We start from the raw sequence: 24,358 nt of genomic DNA, 5'->3' as shown, positions 1-24,358 counted from the left end.
CAATATAAAATCAGTATAAACTCTTCTAGATCATACGAGCTACCAAAACTGTATTTTACAAATGGATTAAATCTGTTTCACATTCTGAAGTTCAGACAGACCCTTTCAGGTTAGAGTAAACATCCCTGGTAGAAAAGTAAACAGATGATTCCTCTGATTTTTAAGGTACCAAGCTGACAAGCAAGCACTGTGGAATTCATTTTTACTGACAGCTTGAAATCATACTACCAACTTGGCATTGTAGGCTATAAAAACTGATTAGGAACAGTTGGGGAGACTTTTTTTCCTTTTTCTCTAACACCAGGACTTCTTAGGCTGGGATGGATGGATCCCCACAACAAAAGACAGAATAACAACAGCAAAACCACGTTTACCAATATATGCAAGACAGGACAGGAGAGACCTCAATGAAGAGTGACGCAGAGCAACGGCTTCGAGTTGCACCTCACAGACCATGCTCAATCAAGAATGGTTAAGTTAGTGGAGAGACAAGAAGGCTAAGATCTCCACAGAGGGGAAGTGATGGCGGTGCCTGTGGGAAGGCTGAGGGAGTGTGTAAGGTCTGCTTGCAGACTGTTTTGATGTCCTCTCTGGACTGAGGTGTTTAGAGTTATCTTCAGTAAAAGAGCATTTAATCTGTGCCTTTATGTAGGAGTGAGGCCAGATGAAGAATACACCTCTGCCTGCTGTTAATTGCTTTTAGTGAAAAAGAAATTTTTAATGTCAGAGAACTACTTTGTTTCCATCAAAAGCCAAGTCACCAGTCTACCCCTCCATTATTTGCAGATTAGAAAAGTCATTGGTCTAATATTTTAAAACATGTCACAATAAATTCAAAATTGAGCTAGGCATGGAGAAACATGCCTATAACACCAGCACTCAGAAGGCTGAGGCAAGAATAACAGGGGTTTGAAATATAAATATAATGGGAAAGAAGCCTTGCACATTTCCACAGTACAATTAAGACACCATAACTCTATTTTGTTTTGTTTTTTAAAAGAACTTACAAGGTGCCTCCCTATTTGAATAAAGATTATAAGAGAACTGATTGAACCAACCTGCATTTCTCCAAATCTGTAGTATGACATTTTATACATAAGGCAATTTAACAGAGTAGGAGATCCAGCTTTGTCTACTCGGAATTCTCCCTGCTGGGTGAAATAGTCACCTTCCTACGGAAAGAAACAAGTCGAGTGTCAGGCCAGCTTAGCACATCCACAGCTACAGGCCATAGCTCTGCAGACAGCATCATGAAATTAAACTCTTTAATCCTCCAGCCCCAGAATTAACCCTGTCAGATTTCCAGCTTCACAGTTAAAAAGAGCGAGACCAACTCCATGCTTTAACACCAGACACTGTTAGCTCCCAACAACTGCCCTCACCACCGCTTTTCGAAGTTTGCCCTCAACTTTCCCTATCAAGTTCAAAATCCTTTAGTTGGAGAGGGGAATGTTCAGAAACTAGAAGGAATATAAAGAGCACTATCTTTGTATTAATTTTTGTCAGGTTAATTTATAAATTAGCCTCTCTACAAGGGATAGATCATTACTGTTTTAGAAGTATAACTTTAGATAGTAAAAATATAATTCCTAATACCACATTCCCTTTTACAGGCTATGTTCCATAGATACTTGTATATGATTCAAATAATGAATGCACAAAATCATGCCACAGAGACATAAGTGCTCATCATAGAGACAGGTTAACTAAGCAAGGTAAACAAGCACACATAATGGACACTGTATGGGGTAACCATAAATGAAATGATAGCCAGAGTTTAACATTCGATTCCTAAGGTCCAAATGGACCTTACTTCTATGGAAGTAAACAGTGTATACACCTCGTTTCTAGTTAGCTGCTTAACTTAGAACCACCGTCACAAAATAGTATTAGGAATGACCAGGGACTTCTGTTAACTGCCACAACAGTGTGGTGTACTATGTGCTGGGAGAGGCACACACTCCCTTTCCTATGGTGAGAGCACTATTCTATTCTCTCAGCAGTTTGCAAGTACATGATATGCAGATACTATCTACAAAAGGAATGTATGTGTTCTTTTCTTGTGAGGGATAAACTAGTTTTTTCCATATTTTGTATTATCTATTTACAAAGTTTAAACATAACACATTTCTTTAAAAAGCATAGGAATTTGTGTGTGTGTGTGTGTATTCAAAGTATAAATCATGTTACAACCTCTAATGGCACCAAGTAGTTCACAAACTAAAATCATGTTTTAGGAGAATAAAATTTCAGATTAATCTAATATAAGGAAATAATGTTTGTTAGTTACAGCTAAGGAAAAAGGTCACAGCACTTTCACCTGGGCAGGAAATCTGGGACTGTGCTTCACCCTTGTCTATTTCTCTCCTCCCATCTTCTGTGCCTTCCTCACAAAAGCACTATTCTAGTTACCTGTCCTCAGAAGATGGGAGACAAAAAAAACTGACTACAAAGCAATTTCCTGGAGGACAAACAGAAACACGGGTGTATCCAAAAAGTGCTTTGGAGAGGAGGTGACAAGTGTGTGGAAGGAGAGGCATTTCAAGACACAATACTAAAAACGTGTCAGATGGGTCAAGGAAAGAAACCATAGGCAAGTTTCAGAGACTGGCAGTGGCACAAATCTGGCCAAGAGACCAGGAAAGGGAGCCTAGGTATAAAGAGCTTTCACTCCAGGCAAGGGTTTGGACTTTTTACCAGTGCTTTACCAAGAGATACACTAACATGAGGCTTTAACTACATTACCATCACATATGTTATCGCCAATACTCAGCAGTGATAACCTGAGTCTTACCTTAGACAACCATACTAATTCTAGATCCTAGAAAAACACCTAGTGCCCAAAGCACTTATGTTGACTGCCATAAAGTAGCTTGCTTGGAACACCTAGCTGGCAGCTTTAGTTCTCACACATATCTGTTGGGCTTCAAGGCTGTTCTCCTACCTGTTAAAGGCTTTTAAAGTACTAAGTGACATGATCAATGAATATCACTCTACATGGAAAAAGACATGGGACCAAGGCAAAGACAGTAGTTTCTAGATTATTGGTCTCTTTCTGATTTATTAATATTAAGGATAGTAGTGGAGCAGAGTGGAAATATAAACAAAGGGTAGAAACAAGAAGCTAGAAGAAAAAGCCAGAAGACCCATTAAGGGTAGGACGGAGGTACAATCATGAGGATGTGTTCTGAGACAAGCATCATTAAAGCAACATCTTCACTTGGGAACATCAGAGTACATAAACACGAATCTAGACTGCACTACCTACTACATACCCGTGTTGTTTAGGGTAGCACTTTCACATAGATGGTGTTATCAATCCCGTGCTGTTATAGGGCACACAAGGCTGCCCAGCCTAGGAAATGTGTTTAGTATTTAATAGAGTAAGGCAGTAGAATGGAGGGTAGGGTGACGAAACAATGCAACCACTGGGCACGGTGACTAGGGGCCTCTGCACTCCAGGCTAGCCAGAGCTACACAGTGAGAAGAGGAAAGAAAGCAAAGACTGCTAATCAACAAATGTGAACACAACACACCCAGCGTGCTCCTTACCCGAATGTCTTTTGGATGCTCCCCTTCAGCTATCCTAACCATCCAGAGGAACTTGTTGATATCATCACCAGAATAGCCAATAACTCCTCCAAAAATAACCAACACATAATCAACATCAAGAGACCTCATGATTTTATATGCGGCTGTTTCATTAGAAGACATAGCTTTTCCCACCTGTAAGATAAAATAAAAATGTACATTCTTTTTCTATAACACAGAATTCATTGAATTTGATATAAATGAATTTTGGGTCAAAATTATTTTCTATGAATGTAGAAACTTAGAGGAATTCACTAACATTCTAACTACAATAACCATTTTATAGCAGAAGTGTCAAAATCTGAATATATTTACTAAGTAAGTTCTAGGACATTAACATTTTGAAATGAAAACAGGCAAGCTTTTAAAGAGACAGTTTTCTCCAACCCCAGGCTGAGCCTGGTCCATGGTTTCCATAGCAGACTCTTCTGAGCCAGCAGACACCTGGTAATCAGCACAACACTCATGGAAACTGAATCCATTTACTTAAGACCCATTTATCTACTCAGACTTCAAAGTACAGAGAGAATAATTTAGAGATTCACCATTTAATAGAGTGAATATATGATTTGCAGATCTGTATGACTTGAACATCATAAAATTCTTGTTTTCTTAAATTTGCATTGAAAAGCTACACATCAAGTGTTTTAAATTTCAGATCTTGCCTAGGTCTAGTAAGCTAGCTACCAAAGCTACCAGACATAAGCCTGCAATCCTGAATAGATGACTACTCATAAAACAAGAGTAGGCAGGCAGGCAGTCAAGAATCCTAACCTCTACCTTTTCTGTTTAACTGTGAGTGGAGTCTAATGCTAAGTAGTGTGAACTACTTTCTTCTTTAAAGACAACAGCAAAGCCAAGTGCTCACCAGTGCAATGTGGCTGTTATTCCAGGTGTTGTTGTCCACCAGAGTAGTCCTGTTGGCCATCCCAGCAATCTGGTAGCCATAGTCCCACCAGGACATGACCCGGGCATGCTCATCCGTATTTTGTCTTAGCCAGAAGTATGCTTCTCTAAAATCATCTAAGATATTTCTGGTGCTAAACAAAACAAAACAACAAGCCAACACAGTATTATTTTAAATGAGGTCTTTAAGTGTGAAGGAGATAGCTTAAAAATTTGAGGTGTTTAATCAGTGAAAATTTTTACTTTAAATATGGTAGCCAACCTCTACCTATAAGAGAGAGAAAAAAAAAAAAAAAAAAAAAGAAGAGGAAGAGCCTTGTCTTACTCTAGTGTTTCCCAAACCAGTGTGCAAACAAATTACCTATCTTGTTAACGGGGGAAAAAAAAATCAGATCCTAATGAACTAACTCTGGGACAAGGCCTGGTACTTGACTCTCATGTGAAACAAAAGAGTGAGATGTGGCACCCTTATCAGGCAGCTGTCAAAATCTAGCTGCACTGCAATCATCAGGGCTTGTTAAACCACAGCTGACTGGGTCCTGCCCCCAGCTCTCTCAGGCAGGCTTAGGGTGGCCTCAGTAATTTGCATTTCTGCCAAGTATCACACTAATGATTAGGCAGTGTCCACTATGTATACAGAGTTGCATATGCAGATCAATTTTGGAAAAGAGCACAAAATACAGTTGCTACCACCCAAAGAATGGAGAAAGGCCATACCAATAGACAAAGTGAGTAAACTTAGGGGCTGGGGTTGCATGTGGGAAGCCCTGGGTTACAACTCTACTATACCTTAAAAAAGAGACTCAGAAACAAAGTTTCACATTTTTTTTGAAGTAAAATAAAAATAACAGGTATAAAACCTTTATAGTCAAGTTGTTTTCTTACCCGTCATGATTGTAGGAGGCGAGGACCACACTTGGACTAGAATAGGCGTTGCTCGTGACCCACGTGCAATGGACAGCAAACATCATCAAGAGCATCAACATCAGCATGGTCACAATGCTTTTGATGTTGGGGCCTAAGCCCTCCTCAGTTTTCTCTTGCTCTGTTACGTGCTTTCTCACTTTACCTGCCTAAAGACACAGAGCAAACAGTTAGAAACCTCTGCCATTGTACTTGGCTCATTAACATAATCAAGGGGAAAAGTAGGGAGAATATTAACCTATCAAATAATTCCATGGGTCAGAAGGGATGTAGTCAGGTATTCTTCTATGAGTTATGAAGAGATTTGCTCTCGTTTTATAATTCAAAGTAATCTTTAAAGTCAGTGTGAATCAGAAAATACAGTTAAATCAGGAGCTGATCTCAAAGCAAACTATGTCTGCTAGAAAGAAGCTTTAATTAAATATAAAGAAGTTAGCCACCGTGTGCCATTCTGGCGACATAAAATCCAGTATGTATATACTTACACTTAAATCTACTCTTGAAATGGCTATGCTCACCTAAAACCCAGAATAGGATACAGGAGAGAAACTACAGAATTACACAAATCTCTATGAATTATATTGATTTTAGTGTAAGAAACGAATTCTAGCCATTTTTTACACTACAGCATTTCACTGCTTAGTAGTATTTATTGATAAACTTAGTTTTAAAATAGTAAAGTCTAACAGGTCATTCAAGAGAAGTGCTCTAATTCCTATTCTCTGACACACTTGTGTCCAACACAGTCCTAGTCCCGCTCCTACTGTTGCTCAGGTTAAAAGTGAATTCCACTTGCAGCAAATAGCTGTTAACAAACAGCTGCTTAACCAGACACCACTTTCAAACATCAAGTTACCATTTAATACACAGGGGCTGGGGGAGTAGTTCAGAGGTAAAATGCTTGCTTATAAGCAGGTATAAAGTCCCAAAGATGACTGTCAGCATCACACAAGGCCACACCAAATACAGACTGAGGACAAGTGCAAGTTCTGATCTGATGTAACTCATCAGAGTTGTGTTCTCAACAATGGAAAGGTAATAACATACCTAAGTGCTTAGGTAACAACTGGCCAAAAAGAAGTTAACAATTCCTTCCTCAAATCCATTCTGTTTCCTTTGAGCTCAGAAACCAACTAGAATTTAAATTTTGAAACAAGCAATGGAGAGAAACTATAGGAGACATAGCTCATCCATGCCCTCATTTCAGCACACTTCTACATCTGGGAACTCTTCTGGTGCTAGGAAGACAGAGACAGCACACCCCCTCACCTTGTCATATAAGTTCCCTGGGTTTCTTTTGTCATCCTCATCACTGCTGTCCTCCACAGGTGGATTTTCCCTTTTCATGTCATCCCCCAAATAGTGCTCAAACACATTGGAGAAGGCAATTGCAGACAGCATGCAGACGACTGGGGTCAGAGTCAGCATCAGCCGCACCATCACTCCAGCAAAGTAGACAGCGCTGATCGCATACAGAGCAACTGCAACGACAGGTTCTCTTTCAATACTGAGGGGAAAATGCTCACAGAAACTGCATGTTAAATACTACAGTACAGAACACCTTTGGAGGTAGGCATCTCACAAAGCAATTGTTTCTAAACGGTTAATACTGACCAAATAGTCCTATTTAAAAATAAGCAGTGTTGACTAGATAAGTAAAAACTATCAACAAAACGGGAAATTAAATGTAATTATTTTTTGTCAATAGCATTATACATTATAAAATCCATAGCTGACAAGTGACAAAGAATTTGTGAATTACATCATTAGGGATATTAAGTTTATGGAACCAGAAACAGCTTCAGAAAGCAGCACTCATATCTGGTGTAAAGCTTTCTTTAAAGCAAACATGGATGAGAACACAATAGACAGATATCTGTCAGGTAACACTTGAAATGACAATCAGACTCCCCTAGCCAGAGGTCTAAAGAAGGTATTGAAAGCCTCCTAGGCTAAAGGCTAGGAACTGCAGAAAAACCAATGAGATATCTGACTCCTGTATCATCTGAAGCTACTGAAAATGTTCATATGGGTAATGGGTTGGATGTAAAGTTAACATGCCAGGTCTACATTTAAAAAGTCGTAATTAGAATTTGCATACACCGAAAATTCAACTAAATTTTCTTGTCTAAGCACCTTTGTAAAACAAAAGAAAAATGTTTTTTGAACATAGCATATAACAAAAACAAAACATTAAAGTGAGGTAATCTCAAAATGGGAAAGAAATAATTATTCTGAATCAAAGATTTAATTAATTATCTTACCAAATACTCTTTCATCGTTGATATTTTTGATGCAGAACCATAGGCCTGCTGGGAAGGTACATACAAGAATATGTAGATCAAAGAAGAAAGACACCCAAGTCGTAGGCTGATGCTCAGACACTGATGCAATAATTGGAATGTGTATTTTTGCATACCTGATATTAAAAAAGTTCATTATTATTTACAATCAAAGGATAAAGCAGGAGTTTCTTTTAGATGAAGAAATTTTCTGATTACTGACATCACTTTCTCTCAACTTATTTAAACTTATTTTAACTGACATAGCTAGTGACATAACTATTTGGTATACATTGGTCAAATGAAAGTAATATGCTCCCTTAACGTGGAGCTATCCAAAGCTCAAAAAATTAGGGGCTCTGGTTTCTAATCCTTGCTCAGTAGGTATCTGTAGTTCAGCTCTATTGCCTACATCTACATCAATAACTTTCTCCATCTCTTTCTGGTGGCAGAAACATGATAGGCAAACCCCCTGCATTCTACTGCTTTCCCAGACAATGGGCTGGCATGAGTGGAGAGCAGACAGTTTCCTGCACTCTGCAATTCCAAAGTGATCAAAATTACTTTAAAAGCATAAGTAAAACATCAACTTTGAAATTCACTTAATCCAAACAATCTTCTGTAACTGGTTCCTTCCAGTCCTCCAGATCCACAGATTAAAAATCAGCATATGCTTTAGCCACAAAAACACAGTTTATGCTCCGTCATTACACTCGCACAGGAGCCCTTTGGTGTCCTATCAGAAGGACACCTGATCAATAATAAATGGTGGCAGGATTTTTATTGGCTCATTTAGAAAGCAAACATACAAACAGTGACATCATCTCGGCACTAGCACATCATTTTAAAGACAAAAAGTTTCACTGAAATGAAACTTGGTCTAATTCAAAACCTAAGTTTTAAAATTAGTTCCTTTTTATAGCACTCTTAAAAATTGTACCAGATACTCAGTGTATTTCAGAATTTTTAAGCAGGAGCTTAAATTAAGAGACCTATGCCACATAAATCTGTAATAGAGTACCTTGTCCTTAATAAAACTTAAGATGTAAATTTTACATTCATTAGTTTCGTTTCAAAAACCCATCGTGAAATTATACAAATGCTTCTGCTCTGACGAAACAATGAGTTGGCTCTGTGAAACAGGAATATAGAACTTATATCTTAAAGAATGGTGCACTCCCTTCAAACAGCTTAGCCCGGGTATTTAATGTTGCTTCAGGAGTGACTGAAATGCTCACAATATAGGAACACAGGGAGAAAGGCTATTTGAATAGGAGGCCAAAATAGCATATTTAAACTTACCCAGTATCCCATAATGAGTAAAACCTGCCACTCCATGGTGCAATGTAACCTGGAGGGTGGAAAAAAACAAAAAAACAAAAAACGAGGAAATTACCTGCCTTTTTCCCTTTTAGTATTTTGTAAATTCTTTCTCTTTCTCTCTAGGAGTGGCAGTGTTGAGATAAGGTCTCCTGCCCACAGCTTGCCTCAAATTTCCAGCAACCCTCCTACCTCAACCCCTCAAATGCTGGGAATATACTATGCTACCATGCTTAGCTTTATTTTGTATACATTTGGGACTGGAGAAATGATTCAGTGGTTAAGAGCACTGACTATTCTTCCAGAGGACCTGGGTTTAAATTCCAGTACCCATATGGTAGCTTACAACTATCTGTAGCTCTAGTTCTAAGGAATCCAACAATCTTATTCTGATGTCTGTGAGCACTAAGCATACACACAGTGTACAGATATACATGCAGGCAAAACATCCATACACACAAAAATAAAGGAAATAATAACAATTATTACAAATGGTGTGTGCTGGGTACTTTCTATAATAATTATAATATTTTATTATACATTATTGTCTTAATTTTAATTTATTAATATTTAATAAAGGCATTAGATATTACATGTACTACATTATTTATTATTGTTATTTGTGTGTGTGCTGGGTACATGCCATGATAATAACTATTTATTTATTGTTGTGGTTATCAGTGTGTGTGTGTGTGTGTATATGTGTGTGTATTTTACATGCATGCTATGGAGCATATATGGCAGTCAGGACAATTCTGTGGTGTTGATTTTCCTCTTTTACCTTGGCTTGGGTTCCGGGGACCACATTCAGGTCGCCAGGCTTACACAGCAAGTACCTTTACCAGCTGAGCCATTACACCAACCTAATTTTATCCTTTTCATAGCTTTGATACTATTAATTACGGATAATTTAAACCAATATTCAAACCAATATTCAAATAATGTTGGTTTTATTTTTGAACACCTAGTTTTTGACTGCAGTCATATCTTCATTCACCCCTGTGCTGGGCCTGTACATTAGCTGCACAGATAGAATGTGGACCCCACCACTACCCTGCAACCTCAGAAAAATGGACCTATTGTTTAAGACTTATAAGCTCAGGGTTAGGGATTAATTTAGATCCAAAGCATGCTGAAATGATGTGGCCAACAGTGTTCATGGTAGGAGGAAGAGAAAACATACAAGAAAAGGTAAGCACACAATAACTTATCACAAACGGTGAGCTTTCAATAGTTTTGGCTCTTTAATCAGCAAGGGAAGGATGTTTGCAGATTTACAAGGGCCTGAAAAGCAGTAAAATTAAGATAAGCTAGTTATTTCTAAAGTCAGAAATAATGGCTTTTTTTTTAAATTGCAATTTGTAATATGCTATTCAGGCTTAGAACTTTTGATAATTACTTGTCAGTGTATAGTATTTGATACTACGATAAATGGAGAGTTCAAGAAGGACCTGTGAAAGACTGTTAAAGACTATTAAAAAATAATCTAGAGCCATGATGTGCCTCTTACAGGCAATGCCACCTACCTGTGTATGTCAGATAGATGACACTAAGGAACACAGCACCTGCAGCTAGTGAGACACCCAAAAAGAAAAGGGTCTGGAACTCCTGCTTTGTCAACCGGTCTCTCAGATACTGTAAAAAAGCGTAAGCTTGCAGCAGCGCAAAGACACCTAATTAAAGAGAAGGCTTGTGTGAATACCAACATAGCATTTCCCAAAACCATTTCAATACTTTCACTTGAAAAAGCTTAGAACCCCCTTTATCCTTCACACCAGGGACTAGTTATTTTATCTAGGCAACATTCCCTGTGTCAATTGACAGTTAACCTGCAATTAATACATGTGAAAAAATGCTATCACACATTTTTTCCAAAGTGGTCAGAATCCCTGTACATGTACAAAGCAAGGAAAGCAGCCAAGTGTGTATGCTGACACTGCCATTCATCACTGTAGATTTAAAACATTACAGCTATTTCTGTGCTGATGTGCTGGCTAGTTTTCTGTCAGCGTGACAGAGCTAGAGCTATCCGAGAAGGGGAAAGCACAAGTGATAAGATTACTCCACGAGATTGGCCCATTGGCAAGAGTGTATATTGCATTGATTAATGATTAGTGTGGGAGGGCCCAGTTCACTGTGGACGGTGGCACTCCTGGGCTGGTAGTTTCTGGGGTCTATAAGAAAGCAGGCTGAGCAAGCCATGGGGAGCAAGCCAGTGAGCAGCACCCCTCCATTGGCCTCGGCTTCATGTTACTGCCTTGAGTTTCTGCCCTGATTTCCCTCAGTGATGGACTGTGAGGAGAACAGTTAAGCCAAATGAATCCTTTCCTCCCCACATAGGTCTTAAAAAATAATCTGGAGCCATGATTTGTCTCTTACAGACAATGCCAGAGCAATAGAAAGCAAAGTACAACAGTTAACATTATTGAAATCCCTGATACTGAAAAGCTGGAAAACTCATTTTAGTATTAACAGGAGCAAAATGAGTAAAAGTAGATAAAACATTTTATAATGTCCTTTTATTTCAACTTCAAACACTATTTTCCATACCTGCAGCTGCCATGTGCTCACTTGTTCTGATTGGTTGGAATCCCACAAAAGGTATCTGCATGGATAATATTAAACCCACAATGTAGAAAGTGCTATAGGCTATAAAAACAAAACAGGAAACAAGGGTAATTTACTACGGCCATTAAGTATTCAACACATAAATATATTTATAAATCTTACGTTTAGAAACCTTTTAACAGAACTTAATTAACAACAGAATCTTGAAGTGATTGACTTAATGTGTGAATGTTAGCCACATTATAGATTATAAATATTTTTTATCTATTTTAAAAAGTATTAATTTAACTGTTCTTTGTAGACTTCACTTATATATATAGTTTCAGAGACTTCTGCTACCTTCCTTTCTAGCAAATGGTACCAAGTTCTTAAAAATCCACCATTAGTAATTACTGATAGAAGCCAAGAAACTATGCAACTGCACCTGCACTGAGTAAATATCCTGCTGTGGGTACTAACCCAAAATAGCCATGGCCTCACAGTCACCCCGCACCACCCATAACTTACAAGAGTACCTGCTACTCCCAGAACTGCTGAGTAGTATATCTTCTTTGCAGTTTTCTCCTACTCTGCACAGAAGCGTAAAAGTTTAAAAAGGATATTCAACCTGTTTTCTACATGAAGGAAAAGAACCCAGTTATGGAAGTTAGAGTCTAACACAGAGCCTGTTTGCTCTCCACAGTGCCCTTTCTCAGCTTATGCTGATTTTACTGTGCATAACTGCTGAAGAGAAATGGCTATCTGTGCCAAACACTGATTTTCCACTCACACGAACACAGAGCAAAATTGGACAATCCAGTTAGAGAGAAGTATTTAAAATCATTGAAAGTAAAATTTCATCAGAAGATAAAATGCCTATCTAAAATAAGCTGATGTGAAAATATTATTCAATTCATAAACTTTACTTATACCACTTTCATAAACGTACTTGATGTTCAGTTTGGGGGCAAATAAACTACTATGGAAAGGGAAGTCTAGCACACATTTGGAATAGAAGTTGTTACTCTGTGCCCTTTGCCTGCTCTACTATACAGTGTGCGCTATCGTGGAGCCCTCACACTCTGCTTTTCCTTGCCTAACAGTTACATTCATTTGCTTTTAAGAAAAGTCCATTTATAGAGGTAAATGAGCACTGTTAGTTTAAATGTTACACTACTTCCCAAGCTGTCTGGGAATGACTATGTTGGGAGGATGAGCTCATAAATACAATAGAAAGGGCCAGAGCTTGTGGGGCAAGTTTCCAAAGACTTAGAGCTAAGGAAGGCCACAGCTCTGCCATCCACCCAAAGTGAACTCCGCAGACAGATTCACACTGCAGTGGTACGATCCTTTGTGAAATAGTCAAGTAAAATCTAAGTTATCACAATTTCGAATCCACTTATGGGGCCAAGCAGTCTTCTAGTAAGTTTTTTTTTTTTTAAACTAATTAATCTGTGTTGAAGCCCTGACACAGAGTCAGAAGCAGAATGAGAGAGGGGGAAAAAAAAAAAAGAGAACAAGGTTAGCATGTGATCTCCAAGTCTATAAAATCAAATACTTCAGTTCCACAGAATAAGAGCTAATAAGATCTGTAATCCCCTCCCCAAATTAGAGCCCCAGATGCACTATGATGAATAGGCCTTTTATAGTGTGGAGCTGAGAATCAAACCTCAAACATGAACACAGACATAGCACAAGAAAAGCTTGTAAGAGTGATGAGCTTTCATTAGTGAAGCTTGTGCAGAGCAAACAGTGTAGTCACCTCAGGCTAGGGCTGCTTCTTAGAAATACAAACATGGAATTCAGCAAAACTGATAGGCTTTAAACTGAATATAATATACAATACAAACTGAATTAAAAAAATAAACAATTCACTTTTAAAGGAGAAAATAAGGCAGCAAAACCACCTTATAAAGAACAACCTGGGGACCCTTCATGTGTTCACAAGTTGTGCAACCACCCAAGCATGTGATCACCCCATCACACAGCTTCTTCCCAGAGCAAAGGGAGACTACGCTTCACACCAACTTCACAACTTCCATCTCACTGGTAAGAAGGAAACACCCAGGGCTGGGGATGTGGCTCCATGGTGAAGTGCTTGCCTCGACTGCCTAAGGGTCTAGGTTCAGTCTTCAGGACCACACAACAGGCAAAGCAATCAAGTAACAAGACCACAAACTCTATGGAAACCAATGTACTAGAGTTCAAGTTAATGTTAAAGTGCCAAAAATGAATTCTAGGGAAGATAACCTAGAGAGATTAAAGAAGCCTAGTGAAAGTTGAGTTCTTATTACTTGGCTAATGTCAAACAAAGTAACAGAAACTGACATTACAAGCTTTGAAAGCCCCTGTACTGATCAGCCTCCTTCATGCACCTGAACCAATGAAGCCAATCTACTAGGACACTGTAATGGCCCAGAGTTCCATTTAAGACACCCAGACCCATGCCAGTCAAAGCTTTTTTTTTTTCTTCAAAAGTCCATTTATTAATCTTAAATAATATTTAGAACTCATACATTAAGATCAGCCAAAGCTTTAATAGTTTTGGATTACTGGTTCTACAAAGCACTCAAACAAGAGAAAAAACACATTTTACCTCACAAGAGCCCCTTCAATACACAGGAAACCACTTGTACCAAATCAAGTTTGGGACTGCTGACCAAGTTATATTCAGTGCCAAACATCACAAATTTATCTCATATAAGGTACTGTGCTTTCTGATTTTGTAAAACAGCACACATGTCTTAATATCTTATTTGAAATCTCATTTACAAATTTACATTTTAAAATGTAGAAAGTGTAAAACTAGATTCACTTGAGTAAAAAGACTTGAAGAAATTAGATTAAGAATAAATTAGATTAAGAATTAGATTAAGAATAAACACAACCTCTACCCACTGTAAAAAAAAAAACATGTTTTTCTCCAGACTATATAACAGCACCCAATAGTATGTTTTCAAAAAGACTTTTTATCTATGATAATCAGGACATTTTAAAAACAGAAAACCTTATTAAGATCAATCCTATCTATCTAGTCAGATGAACACTTAAGAGTCACAACAATGTAGCCAGTACGTGTGACAGTGGGAGGGGAGGTTATGAAAGCAGGAGCTTGAACAGCAGCATAAAAGGTGCCCTGTTCTTACAGGACCTCAGTAACAAAAACCTATATTATAGTATCAACTCTTCCTACAAGCCCTCTAGGAACTGTCACCAAACCACTACTCCACGTAATCCAACTTTCTACCCATCTACACTAACCTACTTCTTAACTCTTTATACTACTCCACCAAGGAAAGAGCTCTAGGAAATGCAGAACCCAGGGATACTGTAAATCAATCATTACATCATAAAAATGCTGCCACACTGCCATCCTGTGGAAGCACAGTTCCTGGCATTCATTGCTGCAGACCACACTTCTGCTATGTTAAAAAAAAAACGCCCCCTGAAATAACTGGACTTATTCACATGTACAGTTTACTTTTATCCAAGGAAAACGCTGATTAATGAGAGACAGAAATCTATAGAAATCCTATTCTTGTTTCTGCTCAAAATTCTTGACTCCCAGGGGGCATAGCGTGAAGCTGGGGCCAATGTAAACGTGGACTCCATTTCCTTAGGTGTTGAGGAGCTCTTCTCTCTCACTTCAGTACCTCACTGATGAGCCATTATAACTTGGCAGTACTCTATGACATCTTTTATTCTGGAGTGACAAAGCACGGATGTGGAGGTCAGAGGACAACCTTCCTCCTTGAGACAGGGTCTCTCTTGGCTGCTGCAAGCCCCGGTGCTTGAATCATATGGAGTTACCATGCCTGCTTCACATGGGGTCCAGTCAGGTCCTCACACGGTGCCTATGGACTTTTCCTCACCCCACTTCTCTGGAGCTCTAACTTACTACTACTCCTCTTCCTTCTGCAAACTTAGAGAATGGTCTGTGAACACAAAGCCCATAAACATTAACGCACCATTAAGTGCCAACAGCCTTTCTGAGTTACCAAATTTCTTGGACAGTATTTAATGGGAATGTTCAATAAAACATCCCTCTTCTGTTAGACAAGAAACAGGAGAGAAAGACCTTACAATCATATCAGTTTTACTTGATTGCTAACAAACACTATTAAAAGTTTGTATGAATGTTGAAGTTTACTTAATAAAGTCACCTTGCTACTTTGTGACCACTTCAGTCACTGAGAATTTTGGTAAATATTCAGGGTAAAGAATGATAAGAAGCAGTCACAGCAACAAAGGACAGAAAACAAGCACTTCTGACTAGCATGAAAATCTGATTAGCTTCACAGGCACAGATGTGAGAACTGGTTGCTCACAGCAACTAGTTAGAGCATGTCACTGAAACAGGCATTTTACAAGCCCCACACTTGTAAAAACAGCATGGAATGACTTATTCAAAATACTTGAGCTTTCAAATGGCAAAAAAGATCTTCTGCTACTACCTAATAGGGCGTTAAGGCTAAGAATCTAGAAGAAATACACCCAGATTTAAAATTCTAGTTCTGGACTAGAGAGATGGCTCAGCAGTTAAGAGTACTGGCTTGATCTTCCAAAGGACCTCAGTTCAATTCCCAGCACACACGGTGGCTCACAACTGTCTGTTAATTTTAGTTCAGGGGGATCTGATGCCTTCTTCTGACCTCAGCAGGCACTAAGATATGTACATGCAGACATAACAAAATAAATAAGCACAAAATAAAAATAAGTTTAAAACTCTAGTTCTGTCTTGAAGAAGCAATTCCTTAGTTCTGACAAGTGTTAATGAGACAATAGCAGAGCACAAGAAGATTATAAACACACTGTGGGTGAACACTATAAAGGAGAACAGATAAAATATATACAACTTTTCTTTTCTCTTGAGTCAAAGTCTCACTATGTAGCTCTGGCTGTTCTGGAACTCACTAGGTAGACCAGGCTGGCCTTGACACAGAGATCTGCCTGCCTCTGCCTCCAGATTGCTGAGATTAAAGGTGTGTGCACCTACCATGCCTGACTAATTCTACTTTCACTGTGACTAAATTACTTCTGCAGATATGCAGTAACTACACCTAATTTGTGTCAAAAACTACAACAAAAAAATGTCAGCAAACATAATTTACAAATGAAGTACAACAGATTTAAAAGGATTCAAATAAAGCTACAAATTTATTCTACTATAGATCATTTAGGACTTTCGCTTAGAAAAGATCACAATTCTTTAGCCAAGGCTGGCCTGAAACTATGTGTGAGCAAGATTCATAACAAACTCTAAACAATCCTGCCTTGGCCTCCCAAGTGTTAAGATTTTAAGTGAGTAAAACACCAACTCTTAATAAAACACAAGTTTGTAAACAGATGTAAGCATCCTGTGTTAGGTCTCCTAACTACACAGAAGTGCTCCTGATCAGTGTTGACAGGGGTGATTCTATGACGGGGCTCACCTATGGCAGCACCAAAGTCAGTTTTCCACTTTTATTTATAGATATGAAAAAATACTTGTCTCTATTAATCGAAGAAGGCTTTTTTGATCAAGCAAAGATTTCTGTCAAATCACAGTAAGAAAGAGCCTTGCTCTACATATTTTGAGTCTTAAGACAAAAGATACTCCGACTATTCTTTGTAAATTCAACTATGTAATGCTTGAGGGAACCCCCAACAGCCCCTAAAATATCTATTCAATAAAACATAGCCTATGAAAAGGCAGCCTCAAACATGTCCTGAGTGAGTGCCCATTGGCTCTACCCTGGAAAGTGCTTATGGTACAACAGGCCCTGTAAGCAAATGAAAAGCCAAGGCTATATACTCTTTCAGCACACTGGCCCTGTTCATCCCTCATGAAGGTAAAACTTAAAATATAGACCATCATCGCTAAAAGGATCAATCTAGGAAGCACCAAAATCACTTTATGCTTTTATAAAGAACCCAATTGTGCAAATAATATATTTAGGATGCAAAAGCAATCTCCTATCTTGGTAAATCTTTACCTTCCACAAATATAAATTCACACATCTTATTAACTCCAATACCTTGGATAAAAACCACCAAAATTACTTATGATAATAAACAATTTAAACAAATGTAATCAGAAAGTTGAACTATAAATATTTTTTAAATAATTTATTTAATTTTATTTTATGTGCATTGGTGTGAGGTGTCAGACCACCTGAAATTGGAGTTACAGACAGTTGTGAGCTGCCATGTGGGTGCTGGGAGTAGGACCCGGGTCCTTTGGAAGAGCAGACAGTGCTTTTAACCACTGAGCCGTCGTCTCTCCTGAACTACAAATATTGAAGTATTATTCCAAATATTATATAGTAGTAAAAATTTAACCCTATTAGATAATTAGAATAGAGTGTCAGCTGTTAGAACCACTGACCACTATCCCATGGTGTGGCTATCCTCTGCCCTTAACTATGGGGTAATTAGTGCTACTAATCCTATGAGCTGTTTACTATAATATAAGCTATTTTTAAATTAGCAAAAAAATTTATTATATAGTCAAGGCTGGCTTTGAACTTGCTACCCTCCTACCTCTTAGTACTGAGACTGCAAGCATGTACCACCACACATGGCTTCTAATAAGCTTTACCAATGTCCTGTTACCTATAGAACAAAGTACCTCAAAAAGCCAATGTGTTATTTAATAATTTACATTTCTAACTCAAAATTTCAAAAGCAACTAAAAACTCTGTAGAACAGAAATTATTCTTTTTAAAAATAACTTATTTATATTTTATGTGCATCGGTGTTTTACGTGCATGTACGTTTGTGTGAGGGTGCCAAATCTTCAAATTACAGACAGTTGTGAACTGCCATGTGAGTACTGGGACTTAAACCCAGGTCCCCTGGAAGAGTAGTCAGTGTTCTTAATCCCTGAGCCATCGCTCTAGTCCCTAGAAATAATTACTTTAAGTCACTTTGAAAAGTCTTAGCTGGTGCGTATCACTGAGAAAGACCAACCCTTCACCCTATGTTTAATCTTGACATTTTATATCCAAGTTCTCATTAACTCTACTGTAAGTGAAATTCTTGAGTTAAAGCAGTACAGGGGTTACATCTCTGCTCTTCTGGAGCTTCATTAACTAGCCACATTCCTATAGGGAACGTCCTGCTACATAATGTTCCTACCCATTGCTCCTTCCCCAGCTCATTAATAAACACACTCTAGGTACAGGTGATACAGAATCAGTCACACAAATTCACTATTTTTACCTGTTATATTCACATATGGGACTTGTTTCTGGCCATCGCCCATCTCACCCCCCTTTCTCTCTTTTCTACTTGTTTTTGCTTTTTTCAGACAGGGTCTCATGCAGTCAACACAAAAAGGCAAGTTAAACATAAAAACTGCTGCTTTTCCATGGACAATACTGACCAAATGAGGTCTGTGTACTAAGAGTGAACGCATGGAGGCAGGGCACTCACCTATGTAGACTCTCTTGCTGTACCTCTGCATCAGGAGCAGCACGAACACGTGGAGAGGGATAAGGTTGATGATAAACACATAACCTCCCCAGGCAGACACCTATAGGAAGAGAGAGGCTCAGACACATGGCTTCTCTCTCTCACTTCCTAAAATAGGTACATCTCAATTGTCATGACTACCTAAACATGAGAAAATAAAACACTAGGATTTTTAGCAATTTTCCTATATATAGCATGAATATATAACATAGCTCTTATTTATTATTAGTAAGTAAAATAACAAGATCCCATAAATCCAGTAAGCTTTTCTAAACTCACTGGCTCAAGTTAAATTTGATTTAATAGGAGGCTGAGAACACCACTGGTAGAAAATAGGCTGTCCTGGAAATAAGTATAGATAATAAATTTAGAATAAAATAATAAGTTTTTATTTCAGCTCTTTAGGATGATCTGTTTACTGAAAGAAAGTTCACACCAAGCTTAAGAATGATGAATTCTGACACTGGTCAATGACTCAACTAAAAAAGCACTCCACCCCCTGGCCACACTGTGGGATTCCTGACAGTGCTGGTTGGCTGCAGCCTTAAGCTGGATTACAAGTGAGACCTTGTCATTGACTTCATAATCTATTATAAGTATTCACATGTTTAAAATCAGAATAATCACAGGCACTCAAGTCTATATATTTTTAAAAACCAGTGTTCATTCTCAACTACTACAATAGACTGACTTTTCATATCTTTCAAACAGACAAGAAGCTCTTTCAGGATTAAAGCTCATCAGCAAGTTCTAATTTGAGCACTGCTTAGGTAAAGATATTCTGAAAGTGCAGCCAGATCAATATGCCACCTCATCTCTGTCCACTTACAAACAGAAAAACTAAAAGCAATCTGAACACAAGTCTAATGTTTTAAAGCAGACTTGCTGATCCTTTGCATTACCTTTCACTCTGGGGTTTGAATCCTTTCTCTGGCTCAGATACCAGAGAAGTTTTTCATCACTTTAAGGAATCCTCCCTTTTCTCAGGTAATCCTCCTTTGGGAGGGCTTTCTCACCAAGACTCCTTCCCAAATGCTCCTATTTCCCTGGCCTCGGCAACTCAGTGATGAACAGATGATGTGTACTATTACAACTCACGATTATGTGATCATTAATTAAACAGTCAACACCAACAACGGAAAACTCATTTTTAGTGAATGAAAAAAAAAAATTAAATTACTTGAGTGTTAAACAGAAGCTAACTTCATCTAACCATGGTTCAGTGTATTTGACAGGTAAGAGTTTTTATTCTTTTCTAGTTGGTAATCTACCTAGGAAAACATTTACTTGTCCATTAAAAACAAATACATTTAAACTCAATTCTAGACATCATTAAGAAGTTAAAATTGTCTAGAAGTTTAATGTTACTGGTTTACTTGCGTACACTGCATGTGAGGGCTGAACATCGGCCCTTGTCAACAATGTGCATGTCTCTCCAGCACCAGGGCGGGAATAAGGAGGGAGACGGCAATGCAAAGTACACACTGAGGGCAGTCCAAATCCAACCCCAGACAGAGCAGTGGAAAATAGCGGGCTAGGAGAAAGGAGCAGATCGTGCTGCCCAGGGCCCTTAGAGCACGCACCAGGCACACACGGATCTTACCATGTAGAAATACGACAAGCAGCAGCACATCGTCCAGAACACAGACCCGGTTTTCACAGACTTTACCTAAAAACAAAGCAAACCCCATTGTAAAACGTAAAAGGTACCGAGTGAGGGCTGAGGCCTACCTATCTCGACTGACTCCTTTACAACACTGAACAAAACACATTTTAATAATGAGTTCTTTTTTCGTCAATTTTCAGTAAAAAGAAAAAATAGTAAGGAACGAATTACTGATGACATTTTCTGCCATGAAATGGTTAATATCAAGAAACTGGAGCCTTAAATAAGTATGTTCAGCAAATCTACACTTTCATACAGTTGATCTGCTAGACCTTTATATGTTTCATCTGAATATATGATCATATATATGACTCTATTCTGAAAACCTTACAGTTACAATAAGAAAGTTTGAGATGCCATAATCAATATTTTCATATATATTGTTGAACTATCTTCCAGAGGCCCAATATGTAAGCAAAACTCTCAGCAGTTTATATTAGAAAGACTATATACAAATAAATCAAAGTTCAACCAAGCCTGTCTTAAAGTAGTAATTTCCAAATGAGTTTCTCTGTTACCTAAAGAAGCAAACTCTTAGCATCTTCAAAATAACAGACACAGACCTAAACACACAGCAAAAGGTCACTTTTGAGATGAATACCTAAGAAAACATGAGAACAGTTCCTATCGCAAAGAATTCTATATTCAAAGAGTTGTTTTCTATCTCTTCATGCTAAGAGGCATGTTCAAATCTAATTTCCAGGAATTCTTTAGTTTGTAAAAACAGGTTTTTAATAATTCAATACAGTTAACTCCAGATGATGTCTAGAGTTTGGTATAAAGTATAAAAAGAATAATACAATAGAAGGAAGCAAAGGGGGTGGAAGAAAGAAAACATTTCTAGCTCATAGCACTTAATGAGAATAGAGAAGAAAGCTTATTGAAATGGTAAACATTTTAAAAGCAAGAAATGTCTTTTGGCCGATCTGAGATAACTCAGAGATCACAAAAAGACTGCAGAAGGAGCTGGGATAAGTCATTGCAAAATGTGTAGAGTTAAAAAGACTAAAGTAACACACGCAAATGTGTCCTACTAGAAAGAACTAGTAGTAGATACTAGGGAAATGGCAAATGAATGTTCAGTCTTCTCCAAGAAGAGAAACTATAAAGGGCCCCGAGAATAAAATGGACAAGAAGGCAGAGGACAACACCCAAGATGGCTTTGAGAGGCAATGGTAGCAACATAATACAATGGTAGCATTGGAGCAGACAATGCTTTGTTTCCCAGCACACATGGAAGCTCACCATCACTTGTAACTTCTAGCTCTAGGGGATCTGACAGCCTCTTCTGGCCTTTACGGGCACATACCCTTAGACACATGCACACACACACACAGGCACGCACGCACACATGATAACTTACAAGGCATCATAACAACACAAAGTGACTCAGCATGGGGAAGGAGAAGGTATATGTCATAGAAGTAATAACAGTACATACCAGATGTGTGAGAGAGGTGAATAGCATGCATTAAGTTCTAAGAAAATAAAAACAAAATAAGAGAATCTACCTGCATCGAGGTTTCAAAGAGGCAAACCTTAAGGGACGATAGTAGGGAGGGGAACAGAACATCACCTCCACTATTTCAAAGGAACCAGAGAGGCTCTAGTGGGCCATGCTCATGAGCTGCTTTTAAGAACAGGAAAGAGAAGAGGCAGGAGTCTTTCCCTGGGCCTCTAGTTTACAGTGGAGATGTGGATGGACAGGAGTTGACGACGTTCGAGACCAAATCAGCATTTCAGGGTGAGCTACTGGGTCTGGCAGTAATGTAGGAAAAATCAGTTTCCTGAGGAGGCTCATAGATGACCCATGTGGGGATGTGGTTTTGGAATGTGGTCTTTGACAAGGTGGTACCAAATGCCTGGTGGAAATAATGTGTGAGGCTCACTCACTATCCATAAGCACTGTGTGACCTTATGAACTGCTTTCTAGCTGAAACATTGAAAAGGACTAAGCTTGAAACAAAAAGATGTAAGAGCAAGACCAACTAGAAGCCACCCCAGTGGAAACAAACAGAAAGACAAAAGTTAAGCCTCAACCAGATTGAGAAATTCTTAAATGGTCATGAGATTAAAAATTGATTCACTAATTTCTCAGCTATATGCCATTAAATGTGATTTTGTATGTGCAAAGCCCTGGGTTTGATCCCAGGACTAGAAATAACATTTTCTTCCAAAGCTAACTGAAATGGAATCTTTTATCAGAGTTGAAAACTTTGACATGAGACATGTCTGGTTATAGGGATGTGAAGTTTCAGAGATTATTCACTGAGAGCAAAGAGAAAGGAACGACCGGAACTAACACAGTTTAAAGCAACTATGTGAGGACTGGGGGGTAGTGTGCTTACCCAGCACACACGAGGCTCTAGGTTCAATTCTCTCACACACAGATTACTGCATAAAATAACCATTTCAGTGTACATAAAATCAATCAAAAGGACAAACTGAGAACAGAGGTCTTTGTGTCTTCAAAGTTTACCCTTCTCTCCACTCGGCTTGGATGGTGAAAATGGAGTTTATATATATATATATATATATATATATATAAAATCAGCTGGTTTGATAGCCCTAGACTCACTACAGACTCAGGAGTGATGAGAATGAAAAACAGCTTTGTAATCTAAAAGCAAACTCTCAAAACATGAGGCCGTCTACCACTCTGCTCACCCAAAGTTACAAGAACAGTTAAGACAGGCAAACTAGTCAGGAACCAGTGACACAATCCTGGAATGAAAAGTCCACAAAAACAATCTGAGATAAGGTCATTCCTCATTTTTGCTGAGAACACACACATACACCCAAGATTTGGGAAAACTATCAAAAGAATCAGCTGCACCTTTGAAAATATTCTTCATACCACAGACTAATCAACTGTGTGAAAATGCTTGAACATAAACTCCAACCAGATCTTTGGCTGACATATATTTATGCAGGCAGAAGTGATTTTTAGGAAGTTTAATTCAATTATAAAAATTAGAAATAAAAATAATGGTAGATACATCACTGTGAAACACCAGAGTTGCCAGCTTTAGTTCAGGTAAAAGAAACAAAATCCAAAGTTATAGCATTTCCTAGAACGCTATTTCCACCAAGTGTAAGGTATGGGTACCGAAACAGGAAAGGGTTACTCATGTTTGGGGAGAAAGAGAGCAGTCAACAGAAAATACAACAGAATAGACCCACGTGCTGAATTTAGAGTTCACAGACTTCAGTTAGCTATTATAAACACCTTTAATTCCAGCACTCAGGAGGCAGAGGCCAGTTTGAGGCCAGCCTGGTTTACAGAGTGAGTTCAGGACAACCAGGGCTACACAGAGAAACCCTGTCTCGAAAAACCAAAGAAGTGTTACAATAGGTAACACTTGAATGATGACTTGAAATATGTAGTTTTGTACGCATGTAAAAAAAAATTGAAGTAACTAGAAATCTGAGTTACAAGCATAATTAAACAAGAAAACTCATCAATAAAAACACTTAATCTAGGGCTGAGGAGATGGCTCAGAGGTTAAGAGCACTGTCTGCTCTTCCAGAGGTCCTGAGTTCAATTCCCAGCAAACACATGGTGGCTCACAAACACCTGTAATGAGATCTGGTGTCCCCTTCTGGCAAGCAGGCACACATGCAGCCAGAACACTATATACAATAAACCTTTTAAAAAAGCAAACAA

The 24,358-nt window shown here is 38.4% G+C and overlaps 1 protein-coding gene across 1 annotated transcript in view; it reads right to left on the bottom strand.

Annotated features, from left to right (window-relative positions):
* Positions 1-24,358, bottom strand: part of Stt3b (STT3 oligosaccharyltransferase complex catalytic subunit B) — a 68,370-nt gene that overhangs the window by 4,759 nt on the left and 39,253 nt on the right. Inside the window, exons 4-14 of the mRNA XM_021656000.2 lie at positions 20,629-20,694; positions 18,987-19,086; positions 11,574-11,672; positions 10,550-10,696; positions 9,006-9,054; positions 7,686-7,840; positions 6,691-6,902; positions 5,383-5,570; positions 4,460-4,631; positions 3,553-3,726; positions 1,059-1,172 (exon numbers count right to left, since the gene is read on the bottom strand). Coding sequence (XP_021511675.1) covers positions 1,059-1,172; positions 3,553-3,726; positions 4,460-4,631; positions 5,383-5,570; positions 6,691-6,902; positions 7,686-7,840; positions 9,006-9,054; positions 10,550-10,696; positions 11,574-11,672; positions 18,987-19,086; positions 20,629-20,694 — 1,476 coding nt within the window. The remainder of the gene's footprint in view (positions 1-1,058; positions 1,173-3,552; positions 3,727-4,459; positions 4,632-5,382; positions 5,571-6,690; positions 6,903-7,685; positions 7,841-9,005; positions 9,055-10,549; positions 10,697-11,573; positions 11,673-18,986; positions 19,087-20,628; positions 20,695-24,358) is intronic.

The sequence above is a fragment of the Meriones unguiculatus genome, chromosome 6, assembly GCF_030254825.1.
Source record: "Meriones unguiculatus strain TT.TT164.6M chromosome 6, Bangor_MerUng_6.1, whole genome shotgun sequence".
In the NCBI taxonomy this organism is placed as follows: domain Eukaryota; kingdom Metazoa; phylum Chordata; class Mammalia; order Rodentia; family Muridae; genus Meriones; species Meriones unguiculatus.
Note: the sequence above shows the minus strand (reverse complement) of the source record. Positions and strands in the feature narration are given on the sequence as shown.